Below are 19,812 nucleotides of genomic sequence, written 5' to 3'. Positions count from 1 at the left end.
TCACAGCCCACCACTTTTCTCTCTCTGGGGTGTCACCAGGTGTCTAAAGAGGAACACCTTACTGAATATAAATATTTCAGTTTTAATGTCACGTGCACAAGTACAGTGAAATGCCTTTCTTGCTAGCTCCAAACCCAACAATGCAGTAACCAATATCAATGTAGCACTAAAAATAACATAAGGTATTCACACAAACACACTGCTCTCTCACAGGTGATAACACTGACTGGACAAAGGTTGCTGGTTCAACATTTTGCCAGAAGCAATGCATTAATGTACAAAAGGACATTCTACCCTTTTGAAAATTCTGCACTTGAGTATTGAAACTGATTTTTCTTTAGGCTCAGGGGAAGCTTTGTGGTGGTGAGCTGTCATCCTGTCACAGCAATTCTATGACAAACATCCTATGACAAACATGTTCTTGTAACGCCCTGGCCATAGAGAGGGTTTTTTGTTCTCTATTTTTGGTTAGGCCAGGGTGTGACATGGGTGGGCGTTCTAGGTTTCTTTTTCTATGTTGGTGGTTTTCTTTGTTTCGACCGTGTATGGCTCTCAATCAGGAACAGGTGTAGATCGTTGTTGCTGATTGAGAGTCATACATAGGCAGCCTGTTTTTCCTTTGGGGTTTGTGGGTGAATGTTTTCTGTCTAGTGTTTTATTATTCCTGACAGAACTGTTTGGCTGTCATTTTCGTGTTTTCTTTTGCAAGTGTTCATTCGGTCATTAAAATCATTTATGATGAACACATCCTCCGCTGCACCTTGGTCTCATTCTGACGACGGCCGTTACAGTTCTATAAATGTTATGTTTTACTGTTCTGACATGAGAGATGATTTACTTGAGATGTATTTGTATTTTAAAGTGTGCTATTTTATTGAAATAAATTGTCATCATGTTCTTCAAGATACCAAACTGAACGACAAAGCAAAAAACAGCATTCTGCTTGTAATATTATGTATGTTACAAACAGTCTTTCCTTACCTTCTACCTCTACCTCCTCCTGAAAATCCTCCTCTCTGGCCCGGCCCTGTGGTTCTCCTGGCTCTTTAACAGGTGGTGCCCCCTCCTCCTCTGAGCCAGAAGGCAACATCCCAGACACAGTGGTTTCTTCCATCTCAGTGACCACCACCCCAGGGTGCTCAGTGGGGCTGGCTTCCTGGGTCTCATTCCCCTCAGCCTGCTCTTCCTTTATGCCAGGGCTTTCTCTGGCTGTCCCTTCTGAAGCATCACCCTCACCCCATGCTGTTGGCTTTACTGGGCTGGCCTCAGTGGGTGCCGGCTGGTCTGTGTCCACTGCTTCCATTACCTCAGTGGTGCTCTCTGCTCCCTTTTCCCCAGGTGCGGAGGTGGTGTCCTGGGTGTCAGGCTCGGGGTTGACGGTGGCCTCAGGCTGGGCTCCATCCTCAGGGCCTGTCTCTGTGGCCTCAAGCTCTCTCTGGTCCTCGTCCTTCGCCACTGTTGGGGCTGTCTGAAATGTCTGAATGTCTGTCTTCTCCTCCGTGACCTCGTCCTCTGTCTTAGGATGCACTGTGGCCTCACCTTTGTGAAAAACAGACCAGAGATATTCAGTTCCAGTCAAACGTTTGGACACACCGACTCATTCAAGGGTTTTACTTTGTTTTTACTATTTTCTCCATTGCAGAATAATAGTGAAGACATCAAAATTATGAAGTAACACATATGGAATCATGTACTAACAAAAGAAGTGTTAAACAAATCTAAAGATATTTCATATTTTAGATTCTTCAAAGTAGCCACTTGTTGCCTTGATGACAGCTTTGCACACTCTTGGCATTCTCTCAGACATCCTAGTAGTGAATATATGAGGAAATCCTTTCTGTCAAAATTCTAGAGGAAGATAGTGTAGGCCCTGTCCAGGGGCTATACTTGTACATCAAGCTGCCATATGGTACAGAATCAGGACATAGGCTCCTGCCCCTATGGCCCGTTCTGGCTTAGATCATGCTTACGTGTCCAAGGATTACTTACTACTTGATAGTGGGCAAAAAGACAAATTCAACTCCATCTTTCAATGAATCAGATGTTGATGTTGCCAATTAATTTAATGATTACTTCATTGGCAAAGTGGGCAAACGAAAGCATTGCACGTTTGAATTTAGTAAAGTTAGTGTGGGAGAGGAAAAATTATTGTTATCTATCAGTTATCTATCAGTAATGACAACTTAGATGGAAAGCTACTGAGGATGGTAGCTGACTCTATAGCCACTCTTATCTGTCATATCTTTTATCTGAGCCTAGAGGAAAGTCTTTGTCCTCAGACCTGGAGGGAAGCCAAAGTCATTCCGCTACTAAAGAGTGGTAAAGGGGCCTTTACTGGTTCTAACTGCAGACCTATCAGCTTGCTGGCAGCTCTTAGCACACTGTTGGAAAAATGGTGTTTGACCAAATACAATGCTATTTCTCTGTAAACAAATGAACAGCAGACTTTCAGCATGCTTATAGAGAAGGGCACTCTACATGTATTGCACTGACACAAATGACTAATGATTGGTTGAAAGAAATTGATTATAAGAAGATTGTGGGAGTTGTACTGTTAGATTGCAGTGCATACTTTGATATTATTGACCATAACCTGTTGATGAGAAAATGTATATGTTATGGCTTTTCAACCTCTGCCATATCGTGGATTCAGAGCTATCTATCTAATAGAACTCAGAGGGTTTTCTTTAATGGAAGCGTCTCTAATGTCAAACATGTAAAGTGTGGTGTACCACAGGGCAGTTCTCTAGGCTCTCTACTCTTTTCTATTTCTACCAATGAACTGCCACTGGCATTAAACAATGCATGTGTGTCCATGTATGCTGATGATTCAACCATGTACACATCAGCAACCACAGCTAATGCAACCACAGCTAATGAAGTCACTGAAAACCTTTACAAAGAGTTGCAGTTTGTTATGGAATGGGTGGCCAATAATAAACTGGTCTTGAACATCTCTAAAACTAAGAGCATCTCTAAATCATTCCCTAAGTTCTAGACCTCAGCTGAATCTGGTAATGAATGGTGTGGCTGTTGAATAAGTTGAGCAGACTAAATTACTTGGTGTTACCTTAGATTGTAAACTGTCATGGTCAAAACATATAGATTCAATGGTTGTAAAGATGGGGAGAGGTATGGCTGTACTAAAGAGATGCTGTGCTTTTTTGACACCACACTCCACAAAGTCCTGCAGGCTCTAGTTTTATCTTATCTTGATTATTGTCCAGTCGTATGGTCAAGTGCTGCAAAGAAAGACCTAGTTAAGCTGCAGCTGGCCCTGAACAGAGTGACACGTCAAGCTTTTCATTGTAATCAGAGGGCTAATATTAATACTATGCAAGCCAGGCGCTCTTGGCTAAGAGTTGAGGAAAGACTGACTGCGTCACTTCTTGTTTTTATAAGAAACATTACTGTGTTGGAAATTCCAAATGGTTTGCATAGTCAACTTACACACAGCACTGATACACACACTTACCCCACCAGCCATGCCACCAGGGGTCTATTCAAAGTCCCCAGGTCCAGAACACATTCAAGGAAACATACAGTATTATACAGAGCCATGAGTGCATGAATCTGGGGTGGCAGGTAGCCTAGTGGTTAGAGCATTGGGCCAGTAACTGAAAGGTTGCTAGATCAAATCCCTGAGCTGACAAGGTAAAAATCTGTTGTTCTGCCCCTGAACAGTTAACCCAGTGTTCCTAGGCTGTCATTGTAAATAAGAATTTGTTCTTAACTGACTTGCCTAGTTAAATACAGCTTAAATAAAAAACAAGAATCTCCCTTCCATTGTGCAAGTGAACAGCAAACCTGGTTTCAAAAAGCAACAGCTGATGGCACAATGCCTCTCCCCCATGTGACCAACTTGTTGTGTGTATGTACAGTATGTGTAACTGATATATACACACACTACATGTTAAATTGTAATGTCTCGGACCCTAGTAAGACAATAGCTGTCGGCATTGGCTAATGGGGATCCTAATAAATCAAATCAAAGTGTAGCTGCGGAATGGCATACTGTATGAAATACAGAGGAGATGGAAAAGGTGATGATTCTATTGATTGTGGTGTTGATGATGTGACTGGTGAAAAAGACAGGACTGACCTGCAGCATCTGAAGCAAGGTCTACATCTGTCACCTGAACACTCTCTGGTCCTGTTGAATCAGGGTTGATGGCCGCATCACAGTTCTTGTCAGCCAAATCTGTCAAAAACAGAGGTTGGAATCAGGGATGAGAAACAAAGCACAAATGTGTAATTATCTTCAGCATATGTTATAGTCTCTAGGAGCTGTTCTGTCGTCTGTATTGTGGAATAATTCCAATGCTATGGTAAGATTTGAATGGTGAAAGCTCATCCAAGATTAGCTCTGCCTTTCTCCCGATCCTACCAGTATCGACATATGCTCCAACAATGCACTTAGTGAAAGTTCTCCCTATGTGGTGATTTGGGAAATGCATGTGTCGTCCGGAAACCGGGCCTAGTTTTGGCACAATGATCCCTTAAAACACACATAAATCTTAATGACTCTTGCCATCCTCGCCATTCTAAGAAGGTAGAGCTAATCTTGGATGAGCTTTCTCCATTCAAATCTTACCATAGCATTGGAATTATTCCACAATACAGACGACGGAACAGCTCCTAGAGAAATATTATCACCTATATGGCTGCTAATATTGCTGCTTTTTCTAATGCTTACCTTTAATAATGCACTAAATCATAGATTTGTGACATCATTGCGCACATTTGTTTTTACACACCATGAAACATATTGAGGAATAATTACAGACAATAGACTACAATTAGCAACATAGAACTCGGTTGAACATGAAATAGATTTTAATATGAGTTAAATATACTGCTCAAAAAAATAAAGGGAACATTTAAACAACACATCCTAGATCTGAATGAAAGAAATAATCTTATTAAATACTTTTTTCTTTACATAGTTGAATGTGCTGACAACAAAATCACAAAAATAATCAATGGAAATCCAATTTATCAACCCATGGAGGTCTGGATTTGGAGTCACACTCAAAATTAAAGTGGAAAACCACACTACAGGCTGATCCAACTTTGATGTAATGTCCTTAAAACAAGTCAAATTGAGGCTCAGTAGTGTGTGTGGCCTCAACGTGCCTGTATGACCTCCCTACAACGCCTGGGCATGCTCCTGTTGAGCATTGCTACTACTGATGAGCATGCTCCTGATGAGGTGGCGGTTGGTCTCCTGAGGGATCTCCTCCTAGACCTGGACTAAAGCATCCGCCAACTCCTGGACAGTCTGTGGTGCAACGTGGCGTTGGTGGATGGAGCGAGACATGATGTCCCAGATGTGCTCAATTGGATTCAGGTCTGGGGAACGGCCAGTCCATAGCATCAATGCCTTCCTCTTGAACGAACTGCTGACACACTCCAGCCACATGAGGTCTAGCATTGTCTTGCATTAGGAGGAACCCAGGGCCAACCGCACCAGCAAATGGTCTCACAAGGGGTCTGAGGATCTCATCTCGGTACCTAATGGCAGTCAGGCTACCTCTGGCGAGCACATAGAGGGCTGTGTGGCCCCCCAAAGAAATACCACCCCACACCATGACTGACCCACCGCCAAACCGGTCATGCTGGAGGATGTTGCAGGCAGCAGAACGTTCTCCATGGAGTCTCCAGACTCTGTCACGTCTGTCACGTGCTCAGTGTGAACCTGCTTTCATCTGTGAAGAGCACAGGGCGCCGGTGGCGAATTTGCCAATCTTGGTGTTCTCTGGCAAATGCCAAACGTCGGGCCTTCATACCACCCTCATGGAGTCTGTTTCTGACCGTTTGAGCAGACACATGCACATTTGTGGCCTGCTGGAGGTCATTTTGCAGGGCTCTGGCAGTGCTTCTCCTGCTCCTCCTTGCACAAAGGCGGAGGTAGCGGTCCTGCTGCTGGGTTGTTGCCCTCCTACGGCCTCCTCCACGTCTCCTGATGTACTGGCCTGTCTCCTGGTAGCGCCTCCATGCTCTGGACACTACGCTGACAGACACAGCAAACCTTCTTGCCACAGCTCGCATTGATGTGCCATCCTGGATGAGCTGCACTACCTGAGCCACTTGTGTGGGTTGTAGACTCCGTCTCATGCTATCACTAGAGTGAAAGCACCGCCAGCATTCAAATGTGACCAAAACATCAGCCAGGAAGCATAGGAACTGAGAAGTGGTCTGTGGTCCCCACCTGCAGAACCACTCCTTTATTGGGGGTATCTTGCTAATTGCCTATAATTTCCACCTGTTGTCTATTCCATTTGCACAACAGCATGTGACATTTATTGTCAATCAGTGTTGCTTCCTAAGTGGTTGATTTCACAGAAGTGTGATTGACTTGGAGTTACATTGTGTTGTTTAAGTGTTCCCTTTATTTTTTTGAGCAGTGTATATAGGCCTATGTACTATGTATCCTATAATGTATATATACTTTTTGATTGCAGTCATCTCAGTTTTAATTTGAAGCATATTTTTATCCTTCATTTGTTTGTAACAATTGCAAAGAACATTGGCAACTTTGTATTTGTAGGCCGAGTCAACTTTGTTCTGAAGTTATCAGCATTCACAGACACAGATAAACATCTTGATTCTATGTTTCGCTGAGATCTTCTGTGTATAAATCACTCACATAACGGAGGACAAAACAGAAAGAAAATTCGGATAAAACTGCAGTTCCTCGCAATATAATGACAACTCTTAATAAAGATTGTTTAAAAAGAAGACCAGCTTTATACGACAATAAAACGAAGGGCAAAAAAGCATCTAATAACGCACTGTTCTATAAGTGGTCTGAGACAGTTGGTAATTAATGAGTGTTTTCAAGTTCAACTTAAGTAACAATAGTTTTGAGAAACAGCTCTGAGAATTAACAATGCTCCTACAAAGGTTCTAACAATTAACTTAGCATTGACATACTTTTGGGAAGCCAGGTCCTGGTGAATATGAACTATGAAAAAATAAAAACTCACCTGATGCATTGAAACAGAAGGCATCAAAGGGTTGTTCCGGAGAGACTTGATGGAAGAAGACTCCAGTCATGTTGTTGACACAGTTGACATGAGCCTTTTGTCTGAGGATGGTGGTGTTTCCGTTGCTGATCCAACCATATCTAGAATCAAATGGCAAATAGCATTTAAGATCCAATTGCTATAGTATGTTAGCCATTAGCTTTAGAATGTTTGTAGCTTACTCCACAGAATTATCAGCAAAACTCAAGACGTATGTCAAATATAGGTAAAAAAGTATGTAGTTAAAGTAGAGGTGAAGCAAGATAACACAATACTTTTTTATTTTTGGTGTGTCCTTGTACTTGATCTAAATAGGAGATTAAATGTCAATTAAGTTAAACAATCATTTGTATTGACACATTAAATCAATACTGCTAGCAGTGTTTAAGTTGAGATAAGGAACACCATACAAGGCTCCGTAATCATACAATTTATTGGCCATTACCGTTTTCCCTGCAGAACCCCCCCGAAACCGAAAGGTCCACGTTGGTCTATGCTGGTCAGTGCTGGTCTGACTAGCATGATCTAGCTGGTAAGGCTGTCTGACTAGCTAGTCAAGCTGGTGATGCTGGTGACCAGCTCATGCTGGTATGCTGGTGATGCTGGTATGCTGGTGATGCTGGTATGCTGGTGACCAAGCTGGTCCATGCTGGTCAAGCATGGTCTAGTTGGTCAAGCTTGTCTGACCAACATGGTCTAGCTGGTAAAACCACACCCATCATTATCATATTTCCCAGCATCCTCTATTGCAGTTAGATTTTTTATGTTTTTTATTCAATATCTGTGTTTTTGCATGTACATTGATTGATTCATCAATTGTATGCTACACAAATAAAAATGACAAATGTTTCTAAACAAATCCAATCTGTTAGTTGGATTGATTGCACTGTTACTGAAATGGTTGTCCAGTTTAGATGTTTTGGTTAGTCTCAATTATTCATCTTCCTAACTCTGGCATTCATACTGAACAGTTTCAATTGTTGGATATCCCCACTCTGTCTGGATACTAATAGGAATGAAACATCACTTTGTAAGCCAGCATAATGTGACTTGCAGGCCTTATGATAAGTAATATTGTCACGATTCCCACCGACGGTGGCGCACCCCTCCTGCTCGGGTGGTGCTCGGCGGTCGTCGTCACCGGCCTATTAGCTGCCACCGATTCCCTTTTGCTTTTCCCTTTTTTTATTTTAGACACCGGTGGTCAATTAGCCATTAGAGGGGCTATTTAGTTTAGCTGGCATGCTCCTTGTCGTGCGGGATTAATTATTGTTATCGACTGTCTTGTTCGTGTCGGCTTGGCATTGTCGCACCTTGTATTTATTCCCCTGTGTTTGGGAACTTTGTTTTTTTAAAGTGTTATTAAAAAACAACACTCCTTGTGCTCGTTGCTTCCTGCGCCTCATTCCTAACAACCCGACTACCAACGCCATTACAGAATCCCGCACCATCATAAAGGCATGGAATCAGCGGAAGCAGCGGGCACTCCTCTGCCCTCGATGGAGGAACGCGTGCTCCATCACACGACAGTCCTACATCGCATCGGATCGGCAATGGACCAGATGATGGAGAGGATGGACCGATGGGAGAGAAGTGGTATCCTCTCTCCACCTCCACCTCCCCGATACAGCCATCTTCACCTCCCATGACGTCTGGCTCTGGCGTGCTTTGTTTGGCGCTCCCGAGGGAGTACGATGGGGCGGCGGCTGGGTGCCAGGGGTTTTTGCTCCAGCTTGAGCTGTACCTGGCCACCGTCAGAACTGCTCCCATAGGGGAGGAGAGCGTGAGTGCCCTCGTTTCCTGCCTGACGGGCCGAGCTCTGGAGTGGGCTAATGGGGTCTGGAACGGTCCAGACTCGGCGAGGGACCACTACCCAGAGTTCACCCGCCGCTTTCGGGCCGTGTTCGACCACCCTCCGGAAGGAAGAGCGGGGGGGGAACGGCTGTTCAACCTCAGGCAGGAGACGAGGAGTGCTCAGGACTTCACGCTGGAGTTCAGGACCTTGGCTGCTGGGGCGGGTTGGAACGACAGGGCCCTCATAGACCACTACCGCTGCAGTCTCCGGGCGGACGTCCGCAGGGAGCTGGCCGGTCGGGACACAGCTCTGTCCTTGGACGAGCTGATAGATATGTCCATACGTCTGGACAATTTGCTGGCTGCCCGCGGGCATTCGGAGAGGGTCCTGCCCGTTCCACCCCCGTGCACCCCCGCCCCTACCCCTATGGAGGTAGGGGGGGCCGTGCCAAGGGGCACCGGAGGAGGTGGCTCCTCCTGCACCAGCTGTGGTCGGAGAGGACACACGACCGACCGGTGCTGGAGGAGCCAGTCTGGGAGTCGAGATGGCAGGCAGAACACTTCTCGGTCACCTCAGGTGAGTCAGCACCAGATTCACCCAGAACCCCCTGTTGGCCACGTGTTTTTACCTGTTTTGTTTACTAAATTTTTTCCCTCTTCCCAGCATAGGGCGCTAGTCGATTCAGGCGCAGCTGGGAATTTTATGGACCGTGGACTTGCCATTAAGCTGGGCATTCCGCGGGTGCCGATAGATTCCCCTTTCCCCGTGCACTCCCTAGATAGCCGACCATTAGGGTCAGGGCTAGTCAGGGAGTCTACGGTGCCACTGGACATGGTAACGCAGGGGAATCATATGGAACGCATTAGTTTTTTCCTTATTGATTCGCCTGCGTTTCCGGTGGTGCTGGGGGTCCCCTGGCTGGCTGGTCACAATCCCCGTATTTCATGGAAACAGGGGGTTCTCCAGGGGTGGTCAGAGGAGTGTTCAGGGAGGTGTCTAGGAGTTTCCATAGGTGCCACATCGGTGGGAAGTCCAGACCAGGTGTCCACCGTGCGCATTCCCCCTGAATACGCCGATTGGGCGATCGCTTTTTGTAAAAAGAGGGCGACTAAATTACCACCTCATCGACAGGGGGATTGTGCGATAGATCTCCAGGTTAACGCTGCGCTTCCCAGGAGTCACGTGTACCCCTTGTTACAGGAGGAGACGGCGGCTATGGAAACATATGTCACGGAATCCCTGGGACAGGGGTACATTCGGCCCTCCATCTCACCCGCTTCCTCGAGTTTCTTTTTTGTGAAGAAAAAGGAGGGAGGTCTGCGTCAGTGCATTGATTACCGAGGTCTAAACGCTATCACGGTGGGGTTTAGTTACCCACTACCTCTCATCGCTACGGCGGTGGAATCATTTCACGGAGCACAGTTCTTCACAAAACTGGATCTCAGGAGCGCGTATAATCTGGTGCGTATCAAGAAGGGAGACGAGTGGAAAACCGCCTTTAGTACCACATCAGGCCATTATGAGTACCTCGTCATGCCGTATGGGTTGAAAGATGCTCCAGCCGTTTTTCAATCCTTTGTTGACAAAATTCTCAGGGACCTGCACGGGCAGGGCGTGATTGTCTATATCGATGACATTCTGATATATTCCGCCACCCGCTCTGCGCATGTGTCCCTGGTGCGCAAGGTGCTTGGTAGACTGCTGGAGCATGACCTATACGTTAAGGCTGAGAAGTGTGAGTTTTCCAAACGCGCCGTCTGCTTTCTGGGTTATCGCATTTCCACCACGGGGGTGGTGATGGAGTGTGACCGCGTTAAGGCCATGCGTAATTGGCCGACTCCAACCACGGTGAAGGAGGTGCAGCGGTTCTTAGGCTTTGCCAATTACTACCGGAGGTTTATCCGGGGTTTTGGCCAGGTAGCGGCTCCCATTACCTCACTGCTGAAGGGGGGGGCCGGTGCGTTTGCGATGGTCGACGGAGGCGGACGGAGCCTTCAAGAAGTTGAAGACGCTGTTCACCGACGCACCCGGACCCGTCTTTAGCGTTCGTAGTGGAGGTGGACGCATCCGAGGCTGGGGTGGGTGCCGTGCTATCACAGCACTCGGGTACTCAATCGAAACTCCGCCCCTGCGCTTTCTTTTCGAAGAAGCTCAGTTCGGCGAAGCGTAACTACGATGTGGGGGACAGGGAGTTGCTAGCGGTGGTCAAGGCTCTGAGGGTGTGGCGGCACTGGCTTGAGGGGGCTAAACACCCCTTTCTCATCTGGATCGACCACCGAAACCTGGAGTACATCCGGGCAGCGAGGAGACTGAATCCACGTCAGGCGAGGTGGGCCATGTTCTTCGCCTGGTTTAGGTTTACCATCTCCTATAAACCGGGTTCCCTGAATACTAAGGCCGACGCGCTGTCCTGTCTCTATGACACGAAGGACCGGCCCATCGATCCAACTCCCATCATTACAGCGTCTAGGCTGGTGGCACCAGTGGTATGGGAGGTGGACGCGGACATCGAGCGGGCATTGGTGTTGGAACCTGCGCCTGCGCAGGTGCCCGTGGGGCACATGTATGTGCCACTCGGTGTTCGTGATCGTTTGATTCGGTGGGCGCACACGCTACCTACTGCGGGTCATCCTGGTGAGGCGAGGACAGTGCGGAGTCTAAGGGGGAAGTACTGGTGGCCCACCTTGGCTAAGGACGTGAGGTCCTATGTCTCTTCCTGTTCAGTGTGTGCCCAGAGTAAGGCTCCTAGGCATCTACCGAGAGGGAAGTTACAGCCCCTCCCCGTTCCACAACGACCATGGTCGCACCTGTCCATCGACTTCTTGACAGATCTTCCCCCCTCTCAGGGGAACACGGCGATTCTGGTGGTTGTGGATCGGTTCTCTAAGTGCTGCCGTCTCCTCCCATTGCCCGGTCTCCCTACGGCCCTGCAGACTGCGGAGGCCCTATTTACCCACGTCTTCCGGCACTACGGGGTGCCGGAGGACATTGTCTCTGATCGAGGTTCCCAGTTCACATCCAGGGTCTGGAGAGCGTTTATGGAGCGGCTGGGGGTCTCGGTCAGTTTGACCTCCAGTTATCACCCCGAGAGCAATGGGCAGGCGGAGAGGGTGAACCAGGAGGTGGGCAGGTTCCTGAGGTCGTATTGCCAGGACCGGCCAGGGGAGTGGGCGAGGTATATTCCCTGGGCTGAATTAGCCCAGAACTCACTTCGCCACTCCTCTACTAACATATCACCCTTTCAGTGTGTGTTAGGTTACCAGCCGGGCCTGGCACCATGGCACCGGAGCCAGACCGAAGCTCCTGCGGTGGAGGACTGGGTCCAGCACTCCAAGGAGACCTGGAAAGCCATCCAGGACTCACTAAAGGAGGCCAGTGCGCGGCAGAAGAGGAGTGCTGACCGCCACCGCAGTGAGGCGCCCGTGTTCGCACCGGGAGACAGGGTCTGGCTCTCGACCCGGAACCTGCCCCTCCGCGTGCCCTGCCGGAAGCTGGGGCCGCAGTGTGTGGGGCCCTTCAAAGTCTTGAAGAGGATAAACGAGGTGTGTTATCGGTTGCAACTCCCTTCCTATTACCGTATTAACCCCTCGTTTCATGTGTCTCTCCTCAGGCCAGTGGTAGCTGGTCCCCTTCACGAAGATGAGGTGCCGGAGGTCCCTCCGCCCCCTCTGGACATCGGGGGGTCCCCGGCGTACAGCATACGGGCCATTCTGGACTCGAGACGCCGGGCGAGGGGCCTGCAGTCCCTTGTGGACTGGGAGGGGTATGGCCCGGAGGAGAGGTGCTGGGTGCCGGCGGAGGACGTCCTGGACCCATCTATGTTGAGGGATTTCCACCACCTCCGTCCGGATCGCCCTGCGCCTCGCCCTCCGGGTCGACCTCGAGGCCGGTGTCGGCGCGCTGCGGGAGCCGCGCGTCAGGAGGGGGGTGGGAACTTTGTTTTTTCAAAGTGTTATTAAAAAACAACACTCCCTGTGCTCGTTGCTTCCTGCGCCTCATTCCTAACAACCCGACTACCAACGCCGTTACAAATATTTTGTCTTAAATAATTAGGCACTTAGGTGCTGTTTCTTCTGGTGACCAGCTAGTACTGGTCATCAGCATATCAACTTCACCAGCAAAAGTTGTACAGTTGCCATGGCATTCTATTGTTAGCCTAGGCAGAGAGCCCCTGTATATTTTGTAAATATTTAAGGTTTTTGTATTAATCATTTTACTTTCTTTTTGTTTTTGAATAGCCAAATGAGTATAGATTTAGTCTGGATAAACAAACAAAACATCCTTCCCAAGATTTAATTGCAAACCAGCTTTTGAAAGTTGGCAAGTAAATAATGCCAGCTACAAGCTGTTTTGATTTCAATACATTGGCCTACATTGCAATGCTTCTACGGTCTCAATCCAAGAGTGGGACTATAATGCAGTGACAAGTTGGCAGTGAGGAATTCATTGCTCAAGAGTATTTCTCCGAAGTTATGAGTGGACTGAATCCTGCATGTGGAGCTAAAATACAAACTGCATCTCATTCTACAAGTGTCCTACCACTACAGAGAAGACAGACGGGGAGACTCTTTGAGCTACCTGCCTGCACCTGGACGACCTGATCTAACTGCTCAGCTCCTCCTGTTGACCACCTGCACCTCCCTCTGCTCAAACCTTGTGCTATTGACTGTCTCTCCATCTGTTGGAGGCGTGAAGTAACGTACTGAGAACTTAGTAGTCCAGACCTTCTGCATACTCACATCATTCATATTTTTTTTATGATGTTTGTTTTGTTTTTAAAGTGTTTCGAGATACTTGTATGTGCAGTGTACTGCAATTCAGCTTTTAGCTGCTAAGTATGGCCGAAATGTAAAAAAAAATCACAACGAAGGCTGATTACCAGCAAAACCAGCACTAGTTACCATCATATGCTGGTCTATGCTTTTTTTTCAGCAGAGATGTTTTTGATTTAGAGAACGTCATTCAATGAGTGATAAGCCTACCACATTTTTTTTTAAACACTTACAGAATGGATTCACAAGTATTTTTCAATGGCCATACTAGCATACCAGAAACACATGTCCGATACATACGTAGCTTGATTCTAAGTGGTATGCTAGTGTGAATATTGGAACAGGACCACTAGTCTCAGGGAAACATCTTGCTGATCTCTTTCCTTTGAATCAGCTGTTGTTTACTCGTTGATAAGGCACGTCCTGTGGTTCCTAAGCGGAGGCTCTGTTGTCATGAAGACAGGTGTGTGACCTCACCTGCAGGTCTCTAGGCCTTTGGCATGGGCCTCGATGACCTGTTCACTGCTGGCAATGGTGATACCCAGGCTGTCACACAGCTTCTTGGCCATGTCCAAGGTCAATGAGTAGCGAGCTTCTCCTCCCACGTGGAACACACCGGCATGGCTGCAGCTACGCGATTTCACTGTAGCTGAGGGAAGGAGGAGAAGGTGGGAGAGAGGTTAGTTTTGAGGAAATTCGCCTGTGAGACACTGTGACTGCATGGTGGCCATTTTGTTACTATGAATTTGAAAACTATCATATTTCAACTTCATCAAAAGACTGAAAGAACACAAGGTGTCCGAAAATAACTGGGCATTGCTCTTGTCAGGTTAGGTGGTCAGTTTCACACACCTAACTAGGCACAAGACCAACTGGTGACAAATAAAACAGATGGGTCAAACAAATTCATTTCCCACTGGCATTTGCAATAAAGTTGGTATTCACAATCAAGTTTCCATCACAATTTTCCCTTTGCTCTTGGCAGGTCAGGTGGTCAGTTTCACACAACGTACTAGACACAAGATCAACTGGTGACATATAAAACAGATGGGTGAAACAAATTCATTTCCCAGTGGTATTTGCAAAAAAGTTAGAATTTTAATCACAATTTTGGGTTAATAAATGTATAACCGACATGAGAAACACACCACAAGGCACAAAAATCAAATCAAATTGTATTGGTCATATACACGTATTTGCAGATGTTATTGCGGGTGTAGCAAAATGCTTGTGTTTCTAGCTCCAACAGTGCAGAAATATCTAATCATTTCACAACAATACACACAATACACTGGTTGAATCAATGTCGTTTCCACATCATTTCAATTAAATTATGTTGAACCAACGTGGAAAAGACATTGAATGACGTCTGTGCCCAGTAGGATTTAAAAACTATTAAGGATCTGACCCTTTTTTAAATGTTCATCTATAGTGACACACCCAAATCTAACTGCCTGTATCTCATGACCTGAAGCAAGGATATGCATATTCTTGATATCATTTAAAAGGAAACACTTTGAAGTTTGTGGAAATGTGAAATTAATGTTGTAGAATATAACACATTAGATCTGGTAAAAGATGATACAACGTACCATCATCTTTGAAATGCAAGAGAAAGGCCATAATGTATTATTCTAGCCCAGGCGCAATTTTGATTTTGGCCACTAGACTGCAGCAGTGTATGTGCAAAGTTTTAGACTGATCCAATGAATCATTGCATTTCTGTTCAAAATGTTGTATCAAGACTGCCCAAATGTGCCTAATTGGTTTAATAATACATTTCCAAGTTTGTAATTGTGCACTCTCCTCAAACAATAGTATGATATCCTTTCACTGTAATAGCTACTGTCAACTGGACAGTGCAGTTAGATTAACATGAATTTAAGCTTTCTGCCCACATCAGCTATGTCTATGTCATGGGAAATGTTTTTCTTACTTACAACCTCATGCTAATCACATTAACCTATGTGTCATGTGTGCTCCCTCTCCGGTCTCTAGGTCACCAGGCTGCTCGTTATGGCGCACAACTGTTACCATCAACAGAACTGAATGAATAAGGCTTGAAATGAATTGCGTGATTTATAAATATAATCAAATTATAAAATGACTAACTATAAGATTTCGCCTTCCTTAGAACTGTAAAATACATATTTGTATGTTTAGTGTTAGAGAAAATGTGCACATTTTCATTAGGTCTCTCTTGATGAAAACATCTGCCCCCACCGCTGAGTCACAGAGCTCGAGCTTGGCTTACTGAAATTGGTAGGAACTCGCCTTTCATCTTATATTAATCTTTCTATAAATCAATCTCCGAATGTGCTAGAAATCACTCTCTCCTGCTGCGCTACAATGTAAGGATTCTAGGTATGTACTTTGTCACTGGCTGTGACGTAGGGTTCCGCCAGGACTTGATGGAAGAGCAAATTATATAGTAGGAGGGACATCCCAGTTTCAAGTGGTGTCAGATTTCACATCCTACTTCACATAGGTGGAAGATATATACTAATTTGTCCGTGATCAGGGTTACCTCTCAACGCAAGCCATTTCGATCTACAGTGTCCACAGATCGATATATAAGCAAAGATTTTACAGAACCACACAGGTACCCTAAACAGGGGACTTTAGATGTTCCCCCTGTAATAATGTTATTTCAACCATCCATCATAAGAAATCTTATATAATGATGTTGCTTTTTATATAAAACAGGTTACATTTCTACTTGTAAAGTAATGGAACTGAATACTTCGTAACACTTTGTTGAATAGTCTTGGGAAATACTTATGAACCCAGTAGCTAGGTCTTCTAGTCTATAACTCAACAGTAACTGACAAAGATGGGATCAGTTGGGACCTCACTGCAGCTCTGGCATACTAGTATTTATCCAGGACTAACATTACCTGTGTACCCCTATTCATGGATTGCATGTTTCATCACAATATTGTTTTGAACGTTTGTGTTGTTCTGAGCATTCTAAGCAATGCATCATCAATGAGTGCCTATGAATATTTCATCAAAAGTGCATTACAGTGGCTTGGAATTACAATGCCATTCAAAAGGGGTCAAATAATTTGAATGAAAAACTTTTAAAATAATTTTGATGTCACCATATTGATTTTAGATGCAGTATAACTGTCACCCCCTGATCTGTTTCATCTGTCTTGTGCTTGTCTCCACCCCCTACCAGGTGTCTCCCATTTTTTACCCATTATCCCCTGTGTATTTATACCTGCATTTTTTCTTTGTCTGTTGCCAAATGGTCTTGTCCATCAAGTGGGGCCAGCGTCTTTCTCTGTGTTTGTTCCTATTTCTGGTTACAACCTGTTTTGCCTGTCCTGACCCTGAGCTTGCCTGCCGTCTCCCAGATAGCAATTCAATCAGTTCTGGGGGGCAGAGTTGCAAAGAAAAAGCCATATCTCAGACTGGCCAATTAAAAGAAAAGATGAAGATGGTCAAAAGAACACAGACACTAGACAGAGGAACTCTGCCTAGAAGGCCAGCATCTCGGAGTCGCCTCCTCACTGCTGACGTTGAGGCTGGTGTTTTGCAGGTACTATTTAATGAAGCCGCCAGTTGAGGACCTGTGAAGCGTCTGTTTCTCAAACTAGACACTCTAATGTAGTTGTCCTCTTGCTCAGTTGTGCACCGGGGCCTCCCACTCCTCTTTCTATTCTGGTTAGAGCCAGTTTGCCCTGTTCTGTGAAGGGAGTAGTACACAGCGTTGTGCGAGATCTTCAGTTTCTTGGCAATTTCTCGCATGGAATAGCCTTCATTTCTCAGAACAAGAATAGACTGATGAGTTTCAGAAGAAAGTTATTTATTTCTGGCCATTTTGAGCCTGTAATCGAACCCACAAATGCTGATGCTCCAGATACTCAACTAGTCTAATGAAGGCCAGTTTAATTGCTTCTTTAATCAGGACAACAGTTTTCAGCTGTGCTTACATAATTGCAAAAGGGTTTTCTAATGATCAATTAGCCTTTTAAAATGATCATCTTGGATTAGCTAACACAACGTGCCATTGGAACACAGGAGTGATGGTTGCTGATAATGGGCCTCTGTATACCTATGTAGATATTTCATAAAAAATAGTCATTTACAACATTAACAATGTCTACACTGTATTTCTGATCAATTTGATGTTATTTTAATGGACAAAAAAAAAAAATATTTCAAAAACAAGGACATTTTCTAAGTGACCCCAAACTTTTGAAGGGTAGTGTCACGTATGTGTGTAGGAACGGACCAAGGCGCAGCGTGAATATCGTTCCACATATTTTATTATAATGTGAAACTATGCAAGACATACAATAAACCATAAACAAAACAACAAACTGTGACGAAGAGGTGCTACATGCACTAACTCTAAATAATCTCCCATACACTCACACTACTGATCCCCAATTAGAGACAACAATGACCAGCTGCCGCTAATTGGGGATCATCCAAAAACCCCAACATAGAAAAACAGAAACTAGAACCAAACAACATAGAAAAATACAACTAGAATATACCGCCCCAGTCACGCCCTGACCTACTCTACCATAGAAAATAAGAGCTCTCTATGGTCAGGACGTGACAGGTAGTGTGTATGGAGGCTTTTTTTACATTTACATTTTAGTCATTTAGCACACGCTCTTATACATTTTCTTCAATCAGCAAAGTCAGTGCTAGTAGAAAAAAGTTAATTGCAGGAGTTAGTTCACAGTGCGGTTGTGATTTTACCTCCAGAAAAGTGTCTTCAGAGCTCTGGGAATAGTATATATATTCAACTTCTGAGGAAGTTTGTAAAGATAGTCAGAATAAAATTGATAGAAATATTACATCAACATTCTTGTCAGGCCTTTTTATCTACAGACTGCAAAAGCATGAACATCATGAGCACGCACATACACTCACATTGGAAATCCAGATATCCTATCCTATGGTGCTTGCTGATACATGATTACCATGGCGACAGAGACAAACATCAGTTGCGAAAGACGTGGTTCAAGCGAGCATTGTGTTTTTTCTTTTGTCTCCAGGGTGTTGGGCACTGGCAGAATAACAGTCCAAGAGGATAAGTGTATAGGGACAAGAGGGACGTCAAGAGTGAGGTCCGTAGGGCTGAGCCGCTCGTTTCAATGCCTGTCTTCATCTATCTCTGTCTGAACCTATCTCTCTCCCTCCATCTATCATTCTTCTCATGGGTTTGGCTATACACAGCTTTGATCATCAATGGACATTGAGTTATTCAGTTTAAAGTTTGTTCTCCCTCCACATACTGTAACATCAATATTCTTAGAGTGTCAGGCCTTTTTGTCTACAGACAGCAAAAGCATGAACATCATGTGCACACACACACACAGGATATCTCACCCCAGATATTCTATCTCCATGGTACTTGTTGATATAGGATTACCATGGCGACAGGCACAAACATCAGTTGCAAAAGATGTGGTGCGAGCGAGAATTGTGTTGTGTCTCCAGAGTGGTGGTACGCTCAGCCGAACACACCATTGGGTGCACACTGCCTGCCCTCCAAGACACTTACAACACCAGTTGTCGCAGGAAGTGCAAGAAGATCATCACTGCTAGCATAATTGCAAAAGGGTTTTCTAATCATCAATTAGCCTTTTAAAATGATAAACTTGGATTAGCTAACACAACGTGCCATTGGAACACAGGAATGATGGTTGCTGATAACTATGCTGATATTCCATAAAAAATTTGCAGTTTCCAGCTACAATAATCATTTACAACATTAACAATGTCTACGCTATATTTCTGATCAATTTGATGTTATTTTAATGGACAAAAGATGTGTTTTCTATCAAAAACCTGAAATGTCTAAGTGACCCCAAACTTTTGAACGGTATTGTATATATATTGTTTTTAGCAGGCTATCATCATAATTTTGATGACATGCCAAAAATGCAGCCCTGTTGATAAAATTTGACACTTCGCAGTGACCGGAGCTTGACAAGTGACTACAGTTTGCATTGAATTGTGTCTCATACTGTATCTACCCCAGAAGTGATCAAAGTTCATCACTCGTTCCCTCGAGCTAAATCGAGGGCCGAGGGGGCAACGTTTGTGAATTAGACCTCCACTTAAGATGACAATCAAACTGCATCCGGTTTCGACAGGGATTCCCTGGGGAAAGTGGCTAGCGCGAGGGCTGAGAGTGTAGAAATAACATGTTTGGACTGCAGCCTTGGCCACTTTGATAGTTGGTTTT

General features: G+C 45.2%; 1 protein-coding gene across 1 annotated transcript in view; it reads right to left on the bottom strand.

Moving 5' to 3' along the window:
- The window catches only part of cd44b (CD44 molecule (IN blood group) b), a 36,315-nt gene that overhangs the window by 6,843 nt on the left and 9,660 nt on the right, over positions 1 to 19,812 (bottom strand). Inside the window, exons 2-5 of the mRNA XM_014148324.3 lie at positions 14,073 to 14,244; positions 6,990 to 7,129; positions 4,103 to 4,201; positions 982 to 1,539 (exon numbers count right to left, since the gene is read on the bottom strand). Of these exons, the coding sequence (XP_014003799.1) occupies positions 982 to 1,539; positions 4,103 to 4,201; positions 6,990 to 7,129; positions 14,073 to 14,244 (969 nt within the window). The remainder of the gene's footprint in view (positions 1 to 981; positions 1,540 to 4,102; positions 4,202 to 6,989; positions 7,130 to 14,072; positions 14,245 to 19,812) is intronic.

Source organism: Salmo salar, chromosome 16 (assembly GCF_965601325.2).
Source record: "Salmo salar chromosome 16, fSalSal1, whole genome shotgun sequence".
In the NCBI taxonomy this organism is placed as follows: Eukaryota; Metazoa; Chordata; class Actinopteri; order Salmoniformes; family Salmonidae; genus Salmo; species Salmo salar.
The sequence above is the reverse complement of the archived record's forward strand: the minus strand, read 5'-3'. Positions and strand labels throughout refer to the sequence as shown.